Source organism: Bufo bufo, chromosome 3 (genome assembly GCF_905171765.1).
Source record: "Bufo bufo chromosome 3, aBufBuf1.1, whole genome shotgun sequence".
NCBI lineage: Eukaryota > Metazoa > Chordata > Amphibia > Anura > Bufonidae > Bufo > Bufo bufo.
The window spans coordinates 450,994,660-451,018,113 of NC_053391.1; the positions used below are offsets into that span (position 1 = coordinate 450,994,660).

Below are 23,454 nucleotides of genomic sequence, written 5' to 3' on the forward strand. Positions count from 1 at the left end.
CTGCAAAACGAACACGGAGTTGTGAATAAGGGTATGGCTACATTGGTCAAGTGACAGTCGCAGCGGCCAGGATCACAGGGGTATTTCAGTGTAGCGCTGATCACACAGAAATGAATGGGGTCGCAGGTGTGCAAGCAGTGTGCGACCCTATTCATCTCTATGGGATCGGTGCTACACTGAATGTTAGTGATCATGGCGCGACCAGTGTCACTGTAACCTTAGCCTTTAGGCTGCAATGGCACATGCATTTTTGGGCGCAATTTTTCTGAACCAAAACCATATGTGGATTCAAAAGTCCATGGGAGGTTTAAAGGAAATACTTCTATGTCTCCTTCCTGCAACATTCACTTCTAGATTTGGCTAAAAAAAAACACTGCATCAAAAAAACTGCATGTGTGCGAGACCAGCCTTCTGATTGGAAGGTTACTTTAATGAAGATATTGGAGCACATTTATTAAGACCGACGTTTTAGACGCCGGTCTCAATAAACCCCTAGGCTGGCACCCGTTCCGCCGGAGTTATGAAGAGTTGTCTTACCTTTAGACCTTCTTCTACGCCTGTTACAGCCGTAGAAAATCCATCCCCGCCAACTTTTTAGTTATTTTAAGAGCTGGCGTGATCGGGGAGAAGTTGAAGACTGTGGCCCAACTAGTAGTTCTGCCGCAATCTGCGCCTGAAATATACGCCTAATATAGACGTACTTCAGCTTAATAATAGTGAATGCATGATGTAAAAGCTACTGTCTACATGTACGTTCCTCCAGGCTGAGACAATGTGCTAGTGACTGCCATGGCACGAGACAGCTTGTGCTTCCTATATATACTGAAGCATAACACAACGTGATCCGTATAGAACGTGCTAGTCACTTTAGGGCTAAATGCACACGATCAGGATGGCGTGCGGATTTTCCACGTGGATTCGCGTTCGGAAAATCATGTACATTGTATTCTATGAGAATTTGAAATTCTCAATGCACACGATGCAGATTTTTTCCGCATGGATTTTGACCTGCGGTGCGAATTAAAAAATACGCAGCATGTCAATTTATTTTATTTTTCCAGACCGGATTTTCTTCATTTACTTAGTAAAATCCGCACCGAATCCTGAACGTGTGCATGTACCCTAACTGCTCAATGCCAGGAGTAGGTCCTACTTACATTTCCATCCGAGGAAATTATGCCATGATTTTTTTTTAGAATACTTTGATTAAAAAAATAAAGCTATAGGGTACGTTCACCTGTGGTGGGTACAAACTAGATTTACCATCGCAGATTTCCGTGCCGCTAATCAGCAGACTTGTAAGGTAGCAGGAAAGATGAGGAGATTTTAAAGAAATCTCATCCACGCGCCACGTAAAAAAAAAGAAAGTATGAATTGACCTGTGATGTGGATTTGAAATCTGCAACACGTCGACTAATGCTGTGGATCTCCACCGCAAATCTTGCCCTATGCAATGGAGAGGGTAAAACTCACAATTTCAGCTGTAAAACATGTAATATAGGCGTTTTTTGTCGTGGATCCAAAGTGGACTTTTCTGTTGCATGTAAAGCTTAGATGAGCAATTCTTACCGATGGCAGAGAGCAGGCACATGACTAGGAGTATCAGCACACACCAGCAGACGTCTGTATTCATCTGCCTTTCCAGCTTACTACGTTTATAGCGAGGTCCGTTGTTGTTTAACAATGCTTTGGTTTCATGGCCTACAAGACATAATAATTATATACCTAAGACCCAGATTATGAAAAAGACATATACAAATATGGAAAATATTTATATATTGAGGCTCACCCGGCCTAAATAATGCAGTGGTGCACAAAGAACTGAATTGACCCGCCTAGTCAACAAGAGATAAAAATACTCAATTGTGATATAGTCCGAGCACTCACATACGGGCATATGGAACAAATATCATAAATATGAATAAAAACATTTAATAAGCACCAGAATACAATACAATATAAAAGCTGGAAGCAAAAAATAAAACTCTGATAATAAAAAATCCGATTAGGGGGGCTTGGTTGGAGATATACTCTATATAGAGTGCTTGTGCTTGAAAGTGTGTTTCCTAGGAGAATAAAATGCCCTGAAGACGATGAATAAAGTCAATACAACTTCAAACGGACTAATGCATATAAAACACCACGGATGTGCACAAATTGACTCTGAAGAAACCTGCCGGTCCGAAGGACCCACAGCAATAGTTAAATCCAAACACACTTTCAAGCACAAGCACTCTATATAGAGTACATCTCCAACCAAGCCCCCCTAATCAGAGTTTCATTACCTGAGTTTTATTTTTTGCTTCTGTTCATTTTGCTTCCAGCTTTTATATTGTATCGTATTCTGGTGTTTATTAAATGTTTTTATTCATATTTATGATATTCGTTCCATATGCCCGTATGTGAGTGCTCGGACTAAATCACAATTGAGTATATACAAATATGTGCTATCAGGCTATGTTCACTAGGCCAAAACACAGGATAGAGGAACTCGTGGCAGCAAAAATGTGTTCAACTGTAGTAAGATTCCACGTCAAACATACGTGAAATAAGCTACGTAAAAAAAAAATTAAAAAAAATAATTCAATGGGAAGGGGTTGCGTTTTTTCTGCACATTACGCAAAAAAACAGACGTTTGACATGCTGGAATACACCATATATTTTAGCTGTATGAGAACAGCCATGAAGGGGGTTGTCGTGGAATAATTCGTTTTTATCCAATGCCCGCAGCCTGCCTCCTGAAATAGAAAATTCATACTTGCCTGTTCCCCGCTGTTCAAGTTGTCTGCACTACCCCCGATGCGTCCGTGTTCTGGTCCCAGGGGCGTTTACAACCGGTGCTGCATGGGCATGGTCAGAAGATCTGCTGCAGCAGGCTTTAGCAGTGACGTGGCCACAAGCAACAAAAACCACTGAAGCCAGTCATTGGCTGCAGCAGAGCAAGTGACTATGCCCATGGAATGTTGGATGCAAACACTCTGGGACCAGAACATGGACAGGCAGGAGCCAGTGTGGAGGACTGGAGCGACGAGGGGCAGGCAAGTATGCCTTTTCTGTTTCAGGAGGCAGGCTGTGGGCATTACATAAAAAGCAATTATTACCAGAAAACCCATTTAAGGCTCCATTCACACGTCCGTAGTGTGTTGCGGACCCGCAAATTGCAGATCCGCAACACAGCCGCCCGGCACCCCTATAGAAATGCCTATTCTTGTCTGCAACAGTGCCATCCACAGATCCCCCTCCCCATAACAGTGCCATCCACAGATCCCCCTCCCCATAACAGTGCCATCCACAGATCCCCCTCCCCATAACAGTGCCATCCACAGATCCCCCTCCCCATAACAGTGCCATCCACAGATCCCCCTCCCCATAACAGTGCCATCCACAGATCCCCCTCCCCATAACAGTGCCATCCACAGATCCCCCTCCCCATAACAGTGCCATCCACAGATCCCCCTCCCAATTACAGTGCCATCCACAGATCCCCCTCCCTATAACAGTGCCATCCACAGATCCCCCTCCCTATAACAGTGCCATCCACAGATCCCCCATAACAATGCCATCCACAGATCCCCCCTCCCCATAACAGTGCCATCCACAGATCCCCCTCCCTATAACAGTGCCATCCACATATCCCCCTCCCTATAACAGTGCCATCCACATATCCCCCTCCCTATAACAGTGCCATCCACAGATCCCCCTCCCTATAACAGTGCCATCCACAGATCCCCCTCCCCATAACAGCCCCGGCCCCGTCGCTAACAGCAGTATTTCTTAACCGGCAGTAACTTTTACTTTAAGGCTACGTCTGCACGACAACATTTGGTTGCACTAATGTCGCGCGACAATTTTTATAATGGCAGTCTATGGTGTTGCACTGCAACATGCTGCGACTGCGACGCAACAGTCACAGAAAATCCATTTGAGATGGATTTTTCTGCGACTGTTGCATCGCAGTATGTTGCATGTTGCAGTGCGACACCATAGACTGCCATTATAAAAATTTTCGCGCGGCATTCGTGCAACAAAATGTTGCGCTACAAATGTTGCAGTGTAGTTGTGCCCTGTCGCGCGACAAATGTCGTCGTGTAGATGTAGCCTTAATCACTGCATCTTTATTACCTTACAATGAAGCTCCAGTAACAGGCAGAGCGGGCAGCGGCGTAACGTCACTTACTCACAAGACGCGCCTGCTCCACCCACTTTATGAATGGAGCAGGCGCAGCATGCGCATCACGTGAGTAAGTGACGTTACGCCGCCGCCCGCTCTGCCTGTTACTGGAGCTTCATTGTAAGGTAATAAAGATGCAGTGATTTAAAGTTCAAGGACCCGCAGGCATAGCACCTGACCGCCCGCTCCTGCCCGCATAGCCACGAATCAGCCGATTATTTTTTAGTTTTACAACGAATCCAGTTATCGAATATTATCGATAACGTTGATTAATCGTTGCAGCCCTAGTCACCATTGACTTACATTGCGAGTCATGATGGATCCGTCTTGCAAGACGCACTCAAAAACGCTGTTTGCAGCACTTGTGTGCATCGTGGGAACACAATAAAAAAAGAACGGACTGCATTCTGGTGCACTCCGTTCCCTTCAGTTCATTTGACAATGAATGGGGACAAAACTGAAGCGTTTTCCTCTGCTATTAAGATCCTATGTACTCATCTGTATTTTCAGAATCAAAACCCTACTACAGACACAACATCAAAGGACTTCTCCGGGACTGATTTCCAATGGCCACCAGTAACCTGTTCTAGAATGTAGGCAGGACTGGTTGCCGTCATTTTCAGAGTTGCCAAGGGAGGGTGAAGGGCCTCACTACACTCTGGCACTTGATTATACCACATGTTGGTAAGTTTCCTTTCAGACTGCTCAGCCATGATGGCATATCGTAGGCAGGATCCCATCATTACCATCTATGGTAGAGCAGTGTAGTCTGTAGTGAGGCCCATGCACCCCTACCCCCCAGGCAGTTCTGCAATAGATGGCAACCAGTCCTGTTTACATTCTAGGAAAGGTTGCTGGAGGCCATTTTAAATCATTACCGAAGAAGCTCTTTAGTGATTTATCCCACTGATATAATGTACATGAGCCTTTACGTCTTCTACTATATGCGCTCTTAGTAGATGACTATGGAAAGGGGCTTGGTGAGAAGAAATGGGTAGCTATATGGAGAAAAAAGGCATTATTAGGGATGAGATATATTACAAAGTTTCTTATAATCACCTGTACTATTGAGTTGTGCAAAACAACATTTAAAGGGGTAGTCCGGGTTCAGAGCTGAACCCGGACATACCCTTATTGTCACCCAGGCAGCCCCCCTGAGGCTAGCATCGGAGCATCTCATGCTCCGATGCGCTTCCTTGTCCTGCGCTAAATTGCGCAGGGCACGGGCTCTTTTGTTTTCAACAACACACGGCCGGGCGGAAACATTCGTCCTTCAGTGTGTTCTGTGACGTCACCGAATCTGATGGGCAGGCTAGGGCAGCACTAAATCCCGCCCATCAGTGCCGATGACCTCACCGGGGTTCCTGGCAGCCCTATGGAGAGCCCCGGTACGTCACCGGTTCTCCAAAAAATGCCTTTGCCCTGCGCGATTTAGCGCAGGGCAAAGGAGAGCATCGGAACATGAACTGCTCCAATGCTCATGTCAGGGGGGCTGCCTGGGTGAAAATGGAAGTATATCCGGGTTCAGCTCTGAACCCGGACAACCCCTTTAAGTATTTTAATCTGGATGACTACAAAGATTAGCACCTTTAACTAGTGGAAACATTGGAAGAAATCAGTACCTGCATAGACAACTATTCCGGAGACAACTTCTGTGTTTCTAAGTGTACATCCTCTTAACAGAAGATTCTCCTTGTAAAGACCAGATTTCTTCCCATTTTTATGGACCCTGCAGAAAAAGAAAGTCAGCTTTTAAACAAAACAGCAAACTGATGTGGCAGAGTTATCTAGCTGGAGACATCGGTATCCATCTTCCGTTACAGACATTTGACTTTGCTATAAAAGTTTGCACCAATGGTGAGTATACATCAGAAAATAATACAATACTAAGCAGAAAAAACAAGTTACACTGTCCCTTTGCCTCCTGATTGCAGTGTTGTTTAGCATAAAACGTCCCTCTTCTTGTTTCCTTTAAGGAAACAAGACGTGCCTTAAAGGGATTCTGTCAGCAGATCTGTACCTATGACACTGGCTGACCTGTTACATGTGTTCTTGGCAGCTGAAGACATCGGTGTTGGTCCCATGTTCATATGTGATCACATTGCTGAGAAAAATGATGTTGAAATATATGCAAATGAGCCATTAGTAAGTGGCTTGTATTAACTTTCTCTACATGATAAATGCCACTGCTGAAGTGGGACAACCCCTTTAATTCTCATGAACTGCTATTCATATGCTATTAGTTTGTTTTGGTATGAGTTTTTCACACTTCTAATCTCTGTTCAGCCAAGTCATTCAAAGTTCGGTCTTGATTTTCTGCAGATCCATAGCACTTTTCCAGGAACTAGCAGTGCTATATATTGTGGATGGTGGGCGTAATTACAAACATATCTAGTTTCCAACAATACTGTTAGCTTGTGTTGGTCCTAGCACACACAATTGTTCTAGAGGATATATTTCTCAGGACAATCTGTGGATTGGGTGGAAGACATTATTAGGAATCTCATCCTTCTGCATTGGGCATACAAGACACATTGGGCCAATTTAACAATACCATTTACTTTTTAGACTAATAAATCTGGCACAGTTTGACAGTTATCACACTGTTTTTGTCTTTATTTTGGAGCAAATGGCGACTTTTCTGTCCATTTATTTACAAATATATCAATAGTCTGCAACAGACCAATGTTATTTTTTTGCTCCTGCTCAAGTCACTTTCAGAAATCAGCTGTTTGTCAGCATTCCTGTGGCGTTCAGTGGTTTTTGGTCTTATTTATCATGGGGATTGTCTCAAAAAATTGTCTCAGCTGTTCTCCACTCCTGACCTGTCTAAGGCTACTTTCACACTAGCGTTCAGAGAGGATCCGTCTGGGGTCTGCCCAGACGGATCCGCTCCTATAATACAGACGTTTGGATCCGTTCAGAACGGATCCGTCTGCATTATAGTTTAAAAAAAAATCTAAGTGTGAAAGTAGCCTGAGCGGATCCGTCCAAACTTTATATTGAAAGTCAATGGGGGACGGATCCAAGCCATACTGTGTCATCTTCAAACGGATCCGTCCCCATTGACTTACATTGTAAGTCTGGACGGATCCGCTTGCCTCCGCACGGCCAGGCGGACACCCGAACGCTGCAAGCTGCGTTCAGGTGTCCGCCTGCTGAGCGGAGCGGAGGGTGAACGCTGCCAGACTGATGCATTCTGAGCGGATCCGCGTCCACTCAGAATGCATTAGGGCTGGACGGATGCGTTCCGGGCCGCTTGTGAGCCCCTTCAAACGGAGCTCACAAGCGGAGCCCCGACGCTAGTGTGAAAGTAGCCTTAGGCTACTTTCACACCTGCGTTAGGTGCGGATCCGTCTGGTATTTGCACAAACTGATACGCACCTATAATGCAAACGCTTGTATCCGTTCAGAACAGATCCGTTTGTATTACCATGAAACAAATTTTATATATATATATATATATATATATATATATATATATATATATTTTTTTTTTCATGATAATGCAAACGGATCCGTTTTGACTTACACTGAAAGTCAATGGGAGGCGGATCCGTTTTCAATTGCACCATATTAGGTCAGTGAAAACGGATCCGTCCCCATTAACTTACATTGTAAGTCAGGACGGATCCGCTTGGCTCTGCATCGTCAGGTGGACATCAAAACTCTGCAAGCAGCGTTTTGGTGTCCGCCTCCAGAGCGGAACGGAGGCAAACTGATGCATTCTGAACGGATCCTTATCTATTCAGAATGCATTGGGGCTAAACTGATCCGTTTTGGGCCGCTTGTGAGAGCCCTGAAACGGATCTCACAAGCGGACCCAGAAACGCCAGTGTGAAAGTACCCTTAGCTGTGGCAGGTGAAAAAAAAAGTCAAATGCCCTTTTCACGATCCCGATAGGCACGCTCGTTAGCGATGATCTGATGGTGTAAATGTACCACCGATTACACCATGAACGAGCAAAATGCTTGTTCATCGGGTAATTCGATCGTTTGTGCGCACACAAAAATCATCGTTTACTGGCAGTAGATCATGGTGTCTAATCACGGTCTACTGCCGGAAAACAACGAGTTAGTAAGGGGAAAAGCAACGGCGTTAGTGATCGCTCCTCCCTATACTGAGGAGGAAATCGCTGCATATAATAGCAGCCGTGTCCCCCGATGACGAGCAGGCGATTGTCGGGAAGGAACGCGTCAGACTGTCAGAGTTTGCCTGGGCTAGATTCAACAAGTAAATTTTATAAATTTTTCTCAGACTGTTTGCACAAATAGACACATTTTAAAAAAGGTAAAACTAAAAACTGTCCCGTTGATAAATAAGGGCCTATGTCTTTTTCTTGTTTATTGTAAAATATGCAATGATTTTTGCTTTAAAAAAACAAAAAAAAAAATTGTAGCGTGACGCCAGCCTTCGGGTTCATGCCCGTTCCATGTATTGGGGACCATAAATGCACAGGCACAGTCTGTGTGGCTGGCGCACACCCTTTCAACTTCAATTGGTCCGAGATCTGTCCGCACTGCAAAAAACATGGTTCTATTTTTTGGCGGTGAGGAGGCACGAACAGAAAACTCACTGAAGCACTCCGTAGAGCTTCTATATTGTGAACCTGCTATTTACAGGCCATAATACAGGCTCTGGCCAACAACGGTCATGTGCATGAGCCCTCGGGGCTCATTCAGACGACAGTCTGAATGGGTCAGCAAAAGATGCAGACAGCACATTGTGTGCTGACCGCATCGGTAGTTCCGTTCTGCAACCCGGCAAAAAACAGAGTATGTCCTATTCTTGTCCGCAATTGCGGACAAGAATAGGCATTTTCTATCAGAGTGCTAGTCATGTGCGGTCTGCAAAATGCATAACGCACACGGGCCGGTATCAGACTACGGCAGTCTGAATGAGCCCTTAGACTATGTTCTTCCCATCTGCTAGTTGCTGGAGCAATTTTGGTGCACAGTGTCAAATAATGGGTCACATCCACTTTAAAATGAAGCTACTCGTGGATGTGGACAATAAGTACATACCATAAAGAGATTTTGGAAGGCAACAAAATATATTGTGCATTATGGATTGAAAATCTTACATATTCTTAAATAAAGATACTCACATGTAACCACGAAATCTGCTCAAATCATTATTTGGTTTCTCACATTCAATAACACTGTTAAACTTCATAGGATCAAACTCTGATTCCTGAAACAAAAGCAGAACACGCAGATGTTCAGCAGGCAAATGATGTGTGAAAACAGAAGCATGGAGGACCAGGGCTCCATTAATCGTAGAAGAGCGAGCTGGCTTCCTTCCGAGCAGATCTTATTTTTAGGCTCCTGTACGTTCTGATGTCTGGGTTTCTGTATTTGAACGCTATGTAAACAAGAGGACCTGAAATAGAGACGGGCAGCAGGAAATGCCACTTTTGTTCTAGTCTTCCCAAATTCCACAGTAAAAAAGTAACAATCATCTACAAATATAGCAAACTCACGTAGATGAACGAACGGTAATTTTCTCAGAAACACAAGACGTGCATTTACCTTCCGGAAGCTTTTATCGCTTATTCATATTCTTCTCATACAGATTTCTACAATGGGTCAATTTGCTCGCTACGAGTATGTGGGTGATGCGAAAAGCCACAGAAAAAAAGGTTCGTAATAGCCGACTGTGTGACAGTGCCTGAGCAGACGCATCACGTGGTTGAACATTACTATGTTGCTCATCACATAATGTAGGATAGGAGATGCTGATGAACACCAATAAGGTACGCCTCCTAAAACAATTGCTTGACACTACGTTGCACATGATCATATTCTTGGTCTGTGTCTGATCCGCAGTTTGAGGCTACCACAAAGAACAAACAGCCCCCTAATATCAGCGTGAGGGAGCTGCAAAAGATGCAGACAGCACACAGTGTGTTGTCCGCATCCGCACTTCTGGTCCGTGGCCCCGAAAAAAAATAGAACGTGTCCTATTCTTGTCCGCAGACACGGACAAGAAAAGGAATTTCTATTATAGTGCCGGACATGTGCGGTCTGCAAAATGCAGAACACACATGACCATTGTCCGTGTTTTGCGGATCCGCATTTTGCGGATGTGTGAATGGACCCTAAAGATTATTATATTTTAAATCTTAGGGATGTGTGGCTTTTTATATAGTCCTTTTATACTGTACACTACACCATACTAGTAACATCTAAGGCTAGGTTCACACGGGCGTCACGTTTAGGCTCCGGATGCGTCCTAGGTGCATTGCTGCAAACCCGCGCGAGTAGGTACGCAATTGCAGTCAGTTTCGACTGGGATTGCTTTCCGTTGTTCAGTTTTTATCGCGCGGGTGCAATGCGTTTTGCACGGGCACGATAAAAACCTGAATGCGGTACCCAGACCCGAACTTCTTCACTGAAGTTCAGGTTTGGGTTAGGTGGTGTGTAGATGTAGCTATTTTCCCTTATAACATGGTTATAAGGGAAAATAATAGCACTCTTTAATACAGAATGCTTAGTAAGCATTGAGGGTCAATTGAGGGTTAAAAAAAAAAAATAATAATAATTAACTCACCTCCTCCAATTGATCGCGTAGCTGCCGGTCTCCTGTTCTTTCTTCAGGACCTGTCAAAGGACCTGTGGTGGCGTCACTGAGGTCATCACATGATCCATCACCACGGTGATCGACCATGTGATGTGACGTCACCACAGGTCCTTTAGCCGGCAGCTCATGATTAAAGAAGTAAGAAGAGATCGGCAACTACGCAATCAAGAGGAGGAGGGGAGTTAATTTTTTTTACATTTTTTAACCCTCAATTGACCTTCTACTAAGCATTCTGTATTAAAGAATGCTATTATTTTCACTTATAACCATGTTATAAGGGAAAATATTTCAGTGAATAGACTGTCATCCTAGCAACCATGCGTGAAAATCGCACCGCATCCGCACTTGCTTGCGATTTTCACTCAGCCCCATTCACTTCTATGGGGCCTGCGTTGCGTGATAAACGCACAATATAGAGCATGGTGCGATTTTCACGCAATGCATAAGTGATGCGTGAAAATCACCGCTCATGTGCACAGCCCCATAGAAATGAATGGGTCCGGATTCAGTGTGGGTGCAATGCGTTCACCTCACGCATTACCCCCGCGCGGAAATCTCGCCCGTGTGAACTCAGCCTTACATTGATGAGGACTAAAGACTGAGTAAGAATATTCATATTTTTATTAATATACAAAGCTGGAGCTCCATATGCTTTACCATTCTGGCATTGTTAAAATGAACTGAGGTCTGACCACAAGCCTTTATACTAATCTAATAGTTTATATCACTCATTTCTGTGCCTATTTGTATACCAATATGGTATTCCACACAAAATAGGGCAATAAAGTGCAACCTATTATGTTATTTGTACTGTACGGACTATTTCAAATGACAGTCGTGTCACATTTCATACAGGCAAAGCTATCTGAAATATGGAGGCTATAGTTCCAATTGCTGCTGACGTTAACAAAGTCACCCTAGCGTCTCCACAAGGTGGGAGTTTATCTGATTCTCCGAGTAACTGCTCATTTTACTAACAAGTAGAACACAAAATGCTGATATGGCTGGTAGTACACTAAACCGGTACCCTGGGATTTACTCTGCAAAGACTTTCCCATGGAACGCAAAACATTCCTGCCAACATTTGTCACACTATTTTCCAAAACACTCTTCCCCGTAATTTAAACATTTTGGTTAATCCAGTTTTAATTCCTATTATTTGATCATGACACAAGAGTCAAATAGTGCATTAACATAACTTGTAGGATTTAGGAATGCATTTCACCAAGGGTAGGTTCCTTTTAACCGATCTCCCTGAAAGCTGCCGTTCACCGCCAGACTGCATTGACTATAATGGGATCTGCCTGCCTTCCCCAAAAAAATAAAAAATAATAATAATAATAATAATAAATATCACTGCATGCATTAGTTTTTGTCTGGCTGAAACCCGGCACTCATGCCCGAAAGTGGCCGGATCCATTATAGTCAATGTAGTCTGGCAGTTAATGGCAGAATCTGGCTGGCTTCGGCAGGTTGTCTTCTGCCGGATCAGTTAAAAACAGAGGTGTGAACCTACCCAAAGATTCCATCAAAAATGTGGAACAAAAAAGCGCCCCATATTGCACTATTTTGTACAATGTAATGCCGGGTGGCATGAATTAAACCCAAAGGACTCCATTCTAATCATTAGTTCTATTGGGCTGTGAGGGATTTTTCAATTGAGTTGTACAGTTTATAGGTCACATTAAAAGGTGGAAAAAGTCCTGAAATGATTCATCTTTGTCTCATTTTTTTACATCACAGAAACCTGACATTTTAACAGGGGTGTGTAGACTTTTTATATCCACTGTAACTCTACAAGCACACAGTGAGAATGAAAATTTTATCTTGTCAAAAATCATCTGCTTTCACGGTTATTGTATATCTGTCACACAGTGGTTTCCAAGCCTAAAACAAAATGGTAATATTAGAGACCCTGGGTAAATATGGCAGTGTTCATTTAGGACTGAATTTAAGTATCAAAAACTATTAGAAACTTATCCAAACACCCATCACCCGTGTAAAATAGCTGGAACCAAATTATTATTTTTTTTTTATAATTTTAGATTGGATTTTTAACACTATATATTGAATAGTAGAGATCAGGTTGTATGGAGCTGTAATATGGCATCCATACGCTCCGATTTCATATGGAGGTTTTGGTCTGTCTGGAAAGGGGTATAAAATATAATTTAAAGGGGTGTCTCACTTTAGCCAATGGCATTTATCAAGTAGAGAAAGTTAATACAAGGCCAGGAGTGCTGCTCTGCAATGGAAGGGGATGAGTGCACTGGGTCCCGTTCATTTTCAGGATTGGTTAAAGTACTAGACTCCCATTAATTATAAAGTAACAAGATTTCTTAGCGAGGTACCATTACTTTAAAAAAACGTGAATAACCAGTTTAAAAAGGAATTTTCCAGGCCAGATAATCAATATCTGATCGTGGGGGGGTAAGAGCTCCGGCCCCCTCACTGATCAGCTTTTTGAGAAGGTTGCTCTGCTCAGGGGAGCACTGTGGCCACTTCCTAAGCCCGAGACATCACGTCCATCCATCATGTGGCCCTTGTGCACCATTCAGGTGACTAGGACTGAACTGCAATATCAGGCACAGCTGCTGTACATTAGATGGCACTTTGCTTGGTATAGTATGAAGAGGCCCAGTGTTTGTCTGAGAGCTGCTGCCCCTTCAATCAGCTGATCGTGGGAATTGGACCCTCATTGATCAGATATTGAGGACAGAAGACCAACAGAAACGAGACCTGACCAGCCAGCCAATTACAAACCTAAGGTATATGGCGTATAAGTCTTAAGGACTCTGCCCAATCTAGGTTTGCTTTGTCTTGCCTGGAATATGCCTTTAACCTATAAAATCTATAACAAGCCTGATGCTTACTAGCAGATATTATGACTTCAACCATGGGATTACTATTGTTTCAAGACCCTGAAGGAAGGGAGTGATCCCCAATTGACAGACAGAGGAAACCTGAGTTCTACAAGGGAGTGTCCTGCCGTGGTAGACATCACATTTCCTTTGGAGAAGCCTGTATTCCAGGAGGGTTTTCAGAGTTTATATGGAGACTGAAGAATTACAAGGGAAGGATCAGCATTCCCATGGGGCCATTTTATTTTAGACTGTGCACCAGAAGGCATCCGACTCTCCGGATTAAAATAGAAAATGGAGACAGACCCAATAACGACATGATAAATACATCTGTCCACATGCTCAAGGCTCGATTCAGATTTTGGGAGTCCTACAAAAAGATGCGGCTCATTCAGGTGTAAAATGCCGGCAGCAGAAATATCTCTATGGAGCTAAAGCCCATGCTTTCAGAAGAGGTCTGCCAGGCCTAGTGCATGCTGAAGATGTGAGCAACACATTCCACATGCAGTTATGGGTGCGGTAGCAAAATACTTGCTGTACAGAAACGGCATTGAGGTCCTGCTCACAATGCAAGTCCTGTTTAATAATTCAGTACACTCCAATTGACTGGAATGTATCTAGGTGGGTCACAGCAGAACCTGGTGTTTTGACAACCAAGTCCTCTGCCCCGACTTGTTCTTTCCGTAATCATTAAAAAGTACTATCTAGAAATAAACGAAGGCAAACGGGGACATTTTAACAGTACAGAGCTTGTAAAACAATGTGAACTCACTTTTTCCACCAGCATTACAGCGTGCTGAAACAGAAATCTGGATTTCAGGGATATTACATAAATCTAAAAAAAAAAAAAAAAAAAAAAAAAAAGGAAAAGTCCAAAAATAAACTTACTGCTACTTTCCAGGCTAAGCCGAATCACATGACCAGCCAGCCATCGATCCTGTACCGCTGCCTCCATACTACACACAGCACTCGTATGAATACAAATTCTGCCTTCTCTCAGAGACGTCTCGCTGTCTGAGGTTCTGTGCAAGATAGTGTACACGACCTAATAGGACTAATTTTGTTTTTTACTTTACCACAGCTCCTGCCAAGTTCCAATGGGAAAGGTTTATAAAAAAAAGAAGAGTTATTTTCTAGGATACTTTTCAAAGGATGCCATTTGGCTACTATGCCCAACTTGCCCCAAACTTATTAAAGGGAATTAAAATTCACAAATACATGTTTCGCCACCTACACTGGCTTCATCAGGGGTATCGGGCAGTGTAGCTGGCGACATGTTGGGGGCAGTGATTAGATTTTAGATGATAATTCAGTCAGTGAAGAGATATAGGGATTATACAGGTTGTGCACATGTTATCCCTAGCTGCATCGTCAATAAATACGCATCTAGGCTTGCTATATTTAATCTTTCATGCACTTTCATTATTACTACTTTCTAATAAATTACATAATAAAGGATCAATTTTAATTCACTTTAACATGTTTGAAGCAAGTTGGGCATAGTGGCCAAATGGCATCCTTTGAAAAGCATCTCTTGAGTCGCGCCCTCCCCATTCAGGCTCTTTTTTATTTTGTTTGGCTATTTTCTAGGATGGTAGAATGTTCTTATGCAAAGTTAATGCCTGTGGACACCATTGGAGGCATTTTTGTTTTTACTAATATTCATTTATTTTCGCCTAAAAATAATTTATGTCATGTCTTAATAAAGGTCTTCTGCAGCTTCCATACATTAAGCATTGCAGGCTGCTCAGGCCCATTCAGTGTAAAATCCCCCAGATGGCCTCTCTCTTTAGCTCAGGTAAGGCTACTTTCACACTCCCGTTTGGTGCGGATCCGTCATAGATCTGCACAAACGCATCCGTTCAGATAATACAGCCGTCCGCATCAGTTTGTATTATCTTTAACATAGCCAAAACGGATCCGTCTTGAACACCATTGAAGGTCAATGGGGGACGGACCAGTTTTCTATTGTGCCAGATTGTGTCAGTAAAAAAAGGAACCGTCCCCACTGACTTACATTATGTGCCAGGACGGATCAGTTTGGCTCAGTTTCGTCAGACGGACAACAAAACGCTGCCTCCAAAGCGGAATTAAGACTGAACTGATGCATTCTGTGCGGATCCTTATCCATTCAGAATGCATTAGGGCAAAACTGATCCGTTTTGGACCGCTTGTGAGAGCCCTGAACGAATCTGACAAACGGAAAGCCAAAACGCCAGTGTGAAAGTAGCCTAACACGTCTTTATGACCCACTTAAATATTAAAACGTATGAGTGCCCAGCAGAGCAGAGAGAGACTTCAGAGAACTCACCTGACAGAGGGCACAGAGCAGCCTGCAATGTGTGAGAATACAAGCAGACTGCAGGTGACAAACAGTTGAACATTTTATACTAAAATTTAACAACAATACAGCTCTTTAGACAAAGATACTTCAGTAAAATAAAATACGCTCCAAAAGGTGTCCATAGCCTTTAACGCTATATCTAGTTTGTCACTTTCAAGTAACAGTCAACAACCCACGTAGTCTGAAAACTTCTAATATTCTAGAGAGCTTTAGTCACTAAGTGAGGTTCCTGAAACGTGCAATAAAATGTATTGGTGCCATTGTTAGCAGTAGCTGACACCTGCTGTGCACAGCCTGATAATGTTTAGAGTAACAAAGCAGACATCAAAGGCGACTCCCAAAAATCAGCAGGCTACACTGATCCACAGCCCTGCATTTTCCATTATTGTCACCACTTTCCACTACAAATGTGCGTAATCAACATTTATATCAGTAAATAAATGAAACAGCTAGGGGCAAAACACACAAAAAACCAACACGACTATCTTTACGGAAAATAACAAAAGAAAAACCAGTTTAGAAAAAAAAAATTAAAAATCAGTAACACATTAAAACACAGAGTATGCCAGCTGTTTATTGGTAACATTTTGTCCACTTAGGCTAGGTTCACATTGAGTCTTTTGGAGATGCTTTTGAGGCAGATTGTCCTGCAGGTTTTTCAGCCAAAAATGAATCAGAAATATTAAGGAAAGACTTATACCTCTCCTTCCTGACGGACACACTTCTGGCTTTGGCTGAAAAACCTGCAAGAAAAGATTGCCTCAAATCCTCCTCCAAAAACCTGTGTGAACTTACAATTAGGATGATTAGGTGCATCAGTGCATTTACATGCTAAGCGTTGTGAGGGAACCACCACAGCAAACATTTAAATTGGGGTCCCCATGGGAATACTGGATTACTTTATCAGTGACCTCAAACTGGAGCTTCATGTAGGAGAGCTGGGTAGTGTGACCTTTGGACCACTTTCTCCATCACTTGTGAACATGGCAAGGCCTGCATAAGCCATACAGCTGTTGGAGAAAGTGAATATGACCAACATGATCTTCGGCACAATGGCTTGGCTACATAAAGGATTTATGGTACATAATACTTTGAATTTCATGCTGTAGAAGACACACCCCACTCTATGTGCCATGATGGAGCACCATCATGTAATGTTACATTACTCAGAAGTGAGGAAATATACAGTCAGGTCCATTAATATTGGGACATCAACACAATTCTAACATTTTTGGCTCTATACACCACCACAATGGATATGAAATAAAACGAAGATGTACTTTAACTGCAGACTGTCAGCTTTAATTTGAGGGTATTTACATCTAAATCAGGTGAACGGTGTAGGAATTACAACAGTTTGCATATGTGCCTCAAACTTGTTAAGCGGCCAAAATTAATGGGACAATTGGCTTCCCACCATGGCCAGGTGTGTGTCATTCCCTCATTATCCCAATTACAATGAGCAGATAAAAGGTCCAGAGTTCATTTCAAGTGTGCTATTTGCATTTGGAATCTGTTGCTGTGAACTCTCAAGATGAGATCCAAAGAGCTGTCACTATCAGTGAAGCAGGCCATCATTAGGCTGAAAAAACAAAGCAAACCCATCAGAGATAGCAAAAACATTAGGCGTGACCAAAACAACAGTTTGGAACATTCTTAAAAAGAAGGAACGCACCGGTGAGCTCAGCAACACCAAAAGACCTGGAAGATCACTGAAAATTAACTGTGGTGGATGACCGAAGAATTCTTGATCTAGCCAACTGTTGTGAAGGGTGTTTTCTTCACCAGGGAAGGAACACTCTCCAGGGGGTAGGTGTATGTGTTTCAAAGTCAATAATCAAGAGAAGACTTCACCAGAGTGAATACAGAGGGTTCACCACAAGATGTAAACCATTGGTGAGCCTCAAAAACAGGAAGACCAGATTAGAGTTTGCCAAACGACAGCTAAAAAAGCCTTCACAGTTCTGGAACATCCTATAGACAGATGAGACCAAGATCAACTTGTACCAGAGTGATGGGAAGAAAGAGTATGGAGAAGGAAAGGAACTGCTCATGATCCTAAGCATACCACCTCATCAGTGAAGCATGGTGGTGGTAGTGTCATGGCGTGGGCATGTATGGCTGCCAATGGAACTGGTTCTCTTGTATTTATTGATGATGTGACTGCTGACAAAAGCAGCAGGATGAATTCTGAAGTGTTTCGGGCAATATTATCTGCTCATATTCAGGCAAATGCTTCAGAACTCATTGGATGGTGCTTCACAGTGCAGATGGACAATGACCCAAAGCATACTGCAAAAGCAACCGCAGAGTTTTTAAGGGAAAGAAGTGGAATGTTATGCAATGGCCAAGTCAATCACCTGACCTGAATCCGATTGAGCATGCATTTCACTTGCTGAAGACAAAACTGAAGGAAAAATGCCCCAAGAACAAGCAGGAACTGAAGACCGTTGCAGTAGAGGCCTGGCAGAGCATCACCAGGGATGAAACCCAGTGTCCGGTGATGTCTATGCGTTCCAGACTTGGAATTTGCAACCAAGTATTAAAAAGTGAAAGTTTGATTTATGATTATTCTGTCCCATTACTTTTGGTCCCTTAACAAGTGGGAGGCACATATGCAAACTGTAATTCCTACACCGTTCACCTGATTTGGATGTAAATACCCTCAAATTAAAGCTGACAGTCTGCAGTTAAAGCACATCTTGTTCGTTTCATTTCAAATCCATTGTGATGGTGTATAGAGCCAAAAATTTTAGAATTGTGTCGATGTCCCAATATTTATGGACCTGACTGTATGCCTAGCACAGTTTTTAAGAGCAATAACAGTGACAGAAGCTAGACCAGGCTTCATTTTTATTTTTTTTTGTTAAAGGAGGTCTTCATGAGCAGTGAATGGGGCTGGATCGCATGTTCCCAGTGAGGCACAGAGCTGGTTCTAGCTTAGTAGAAAGAAACTGACCTACAACACCAGACACAAGCTGTGGACAGAAGTGGTGCTGTATATGGAAGAAAACAGCCACGTTTATCTAATCTTGTACAACCCCTTTAATGGTGTATCATAAATATGGCACTCATTTTGACCACCATGTTTCTCAAAGTAATAACACCAGTCAACTGGTATAATTACATAGATCACCTACTTCCCGTCTATTACAAAGCTTTTTGCCTGCAGCCATCACTAGGGGAAGTTAAGAGCAAAGGAATTATGCAGTTACAGTTGACTTAAAGGGCTTCTGTCACCCCCCATTGTGCAATTTTCATTAGCCGACATTATGCTAATGTCAGCTGAATGCAATCATACACTGCGTGCAGAATTATTAGGCAAATGAGTATTTTGACCACATCATCCTCTTTATGCATGTTGTCTTACTCCAAGCTGTATAGGCTCGAAAGCCTACTACCAATTAAGCATATTAGGTGATGTGCATCTCTGTAATGAGAAGGGGTGTGGTCTAATGACATCAACACCCTATATTAGGTGTGCATAATTATTAGGCAACTTCCTTTCCTTTGGCAAAATGGGTCAAAAGAAGGACTTGACAGGCTCAGAAAAGTCAAAAATAGTGAGATATCTTGCAGAGGGATGCAGCACTCTTAAAATTGCAAAGCTTCTGAAGCGTGATCATCGAACAATCAAGCGTTTCATTCAAAATAGTCAACAGGGTCGCAAGAAGCGTGTGGAAAAACCAAGGTGCAAAATAACTGCCCATGAACTGAGAAAAGTCAAGCGTGCAGCTGCCAAGATGCCACTTGCCACCAGTTTGGCCATATTTCAGAGCTGCAACATCACTGGAGTGCCCAAAAGCACAAGGTGTGCAATACTCAGAGACATGGCCAAGGTAAGAAAGGCTGAAAGACGACCACCACTGAACAAGACACACAAGCTGAAACGTCAAGACTGGGCCAAGAAATATCTCAAGACTGATTTTTCTAAGGTTTTATGGACTGATGAAATGAGAGTGAGTCTTGGTGGGCCAGATGGATGGGCCCGTGGCTGGATTGGTAAAGGGCAGAGAGCTCCAGTCCGACTCAGACGCCAACAAGGTGGAGGTGGAGTACTGGTTTGGGCTGGTATCATCAAAGATGAGCTTGTGGGGCCTTTTCGGGTTGAGGATGGAGTCAAGCTCAACTCCCAGTCCTACTGCCAGTTTCTGGAAGACACCTTCTTCAAGCAGTGGTACAGGAAGAAGTCTGCATCCTTCAAGAAAAACATGATTTTCATGCAGGACAATGCTCCATCACACGCGTCCAAGTACTCCACAGCGTGGCTGGCAAGAAAGGGTATAAAAGAAGAAAATCTAATGACATGGCCTCCTTGTTCACCTGATCTGAACCCCATTGAGAACCTGTGGTCCATCATCAAATGTGAGATTTACAAGGAGGGAAAACAGTACACCTCTCTGAACAGTGTCTGGGAGGCTGTGGTTGCTGCTGCACGCAATGTTGATGGTGAACAGATCAAAACACTGACGGAATCCATGGATGGCAGGCTTTTGAGTGTCCTTGCAAAGAAAGGTGGCTATATTGGTTACTGATTTGTTTTTGTTTTGTTTTTGAATGTCAGAAATGTATATTTGTGAATGTTGAGATGTTATATTGGTTTCACTGGTAAAAATAAATAATTGAAATGGGTATATATTAGTTTTTTGTTAAGTTGCCTAATAATTATGCACAGTAATAGTCACCTGCACACACAGATATCCCCCTAAAATAGCTAAAACTAAAAACAAACTAAAAACTACTTCCAAAAATATTCAGCTTTGATATTAATGAGTTTTTTGAGTTCATTGAGAACATGGTTGTTCAATAATAAAATTAATCCTCAAAAATACAACTTGCCTAATAATTCTGCACTCCCTGTACATGTCCTACCTTTGTCTGTGGCTTATTTCTTGTAAAAATCATACTTTTATCATATACAAATTTTTTCACTACCAGCAAGTTGGGCGTGTAATTGCTGGTAGCCGCCGCATCTGCCGCTTCTAGACACGCCCATCTCCTCTTGATAGACAGGGCCAGCGAAGAGAAGACTGCCGATTATCGCTGATGCCGGCAGTCTTCTCTTCCGGGTGTAGTGTGACGTAAATCGGCGCAGGCGCACTGAGGAAGGAGCTGGCAAGCGCGCGTCCTTCACTCAGTACACCTGCACCGATTGAGGAACGTTACGGCGCAGGCGTGGGAATTCAGCAGCAGACGGGGCAAGCGGGAGGAGGAGAGCGCTCGCTGGCCCTGTCTATCAAGAGGAGATGGGGCGTGTCTAGAAGCGGCGGCTACCAGCAAGTACACGCCCAACTTGCTGGTAGTGAAGAAATTTGCATATGATAAAAGTATGATTTTTACAAGAAATAAGCCACAGACAAAAAGGCAGGACATGTATGATTGCACTCAGCTGACATTAGCAAATGGCTAATGTCGGCTAATGAAAATTGCACAATGGAGGGGGTGACAGAAGCCCTTTAAATGAAAGCTAAACTCATCTGTTTGCACTGAGCTCCCCCTAGTGGTGACTGCATAAAAAAAAAAAACTGTTTTCACAACAAAAAAAGGTAAGCACCTTCCCCCCAGGCTCTGTAGAAGTCACGTGGTCTTTCTCCACTGAAGGTACACTACTGTACAGATAGTTTGCATCATATTTATTATTATTGTGTTTTAGATACTTTTTGGGCCTTGTTCAACAAGGGAAATGTGCTTAGGGGAAAAGAGAAGTGGATTGAGATGTGCAGAAATGCATCAAAATTCGTGCCAATAGGTGGTGTAAATTTTGACTAAAGAGGCACTAAATTTATCATCCAGCATAAGCCACTTTGATAAGTTTGGTGTCTAGTCTTAGTTTACACTGACTATATATTATACAGTATTACAAAGTCAGTCCCAATGTGTCCCTCAAAATGGTGATCTGATACTTTTAGTTGGACACTGCTTTATATTTACTTTTTGCATTGTAACAGAGCTTGGCTCCCAGATATCGGAAACATCCAGACCCAGTCCTAAGTGATTTCGGTCCGCAGCTCTAGCCCAAGGAGGACATATGGTGCATATAGTGATCTGGAAGGCAGGGAAGGTAATAATCATCTCTGTTGTCCTTCCCAATGGTGGTGCGGTACTCTAACAGTCAGTTTTCCCCTATTGTGGCTCTCTACCTCCTGTAATATGCAGGAATTTTTTTATTTTATTTTTCCCATTAATAAACAGGTGCAAGAAAAGTTATGAATAGAAGGTTTTTGGTAACCTGGTTTTATCTGTACAGTGTGTGCTGGGAAGATTTTGGCCATCTATGAAGGATTGTCCAACAAGATTGATGCTGACAATCTTCCATTATAGAAAACATTAGCCATTGGCTTACTTAGTCTAGCAAAACCTTTTGAATATGAGGGGAGCTTAAAGGGCTTTATGGGATTTAACTATGGATGACCTATCCCCAGGATACGTCATCAATAACTGATCAGTCGAGTGGCTTCCCTGAAGATCTACTGTTTGTAGGGGCTGCAGCACTTGGACAACAGATACCAACAGATTATTAAAGTGTATTGTGGCTGTTCTTGGTACTGCAGCTTAATGCCATTCATTTGAATGGGACTGAGCTGTGCCAAGACCATTAGACCTGCAATCAGATTAGGGTTGCACCGGGTAAGGATCGACCGTTTATCGGTTTTACCGATATTATCGGCCGATATTGAGGATTCTGAACGTTATCGGTATTGGCATCTATTTTTGCCGATATACCGATAACATATTGGGAACACAGACCACGCTGCTCTCAGCGCTCTCTGTGTTCCCTCCGCAGCACAGAGGAGAAGGAAGCAGTGTCTCCCTCCCCCTGTGATGCCGCTGCAGCCAGTGAGAGGAAGAAGTACAAGAGGAGGGGAGGGGCTGTGGCCGCTGCGCCACCAATAAAGATAAGTCTTTCATTAATTCATATACAGGAGGCGGGAGCTGGCTGCAGAATCACATAGCCGGCTCCCAACCTCTATGAGCGGTAGCTGCGATCTGCGGTAGTTAACCCCTTAGGTGCCGCGGATCGCAGCTACCGCTCATAGAGGTCGGGAGCCGGCTATGTGATTCTGCAGCCAGCTCCCGTCTCCTGTATATGAATGATTGAGAGACTTATCTTCATTGGTGGCGCAGTGCGCCACCCCCCCCCCCCCCCCCAAGCCCCCCAGTATTAATCATTGGTGGCGCAGTGCGCCCCCCCCCCAGTATTAATCATTGGTGGCAGTGGCCACAGGATCCCCTCTCCCCTCCTCCTCCGATTGGAGCCCCAGCAGTGTAATCCTGGGGCTCCGATCGGTTACCATGGCAGCCAGGACGCTATTGAAGCCCTGGCTGCCATGTTCAGCTCCCTGCTGCTGTGTGCACAGAGCACAGAGCAGCAGGGACAGTGTGAGCTCCTATTCACCCTGATAGAGATCTATCAGGGTGAATAGGACAAGGGTTCTAGTCCCTAAGGGGGCTAAAAGTTAGTAAAAAAAACAAAAACACAAAAATATTAAGTATAA

General features: G+C 43.4%; 1 protein-coding gene across 2 annotated transcripts in view; it reads right to left on the reverse strand.

The window, feature by feature from the left end:
* ATP10A (ATPase phospholipid transporting 10A (putative)) overlaps positions 1–23,454 on the reverse strand; it is a 136,182-nt gene that overhangs the window by 53,263 nt on the left and 59,465 nt on the right. For both annotated transcript variants that reach the window (XM_040425128.1, XM_040425129.1), the window contains exons 3-5: positions 9,279–9,364; positions 5,794–5,900; positions 1,570–1,701 (exon numbers count right to left, since the gene is read on the reverse strand). In XM_040425128.1, the coding sequence (XP_040281062.1) occupies positions 1,570–1,701; positions 5,794–5,900; positions 9,279–9,364 (325 nt within the window). The remainder of the gene's footprint in view (positions 1–1,569; positions 1,702–5,793; positions 5,901–9,278; positions 9,365–23,454) is intronic.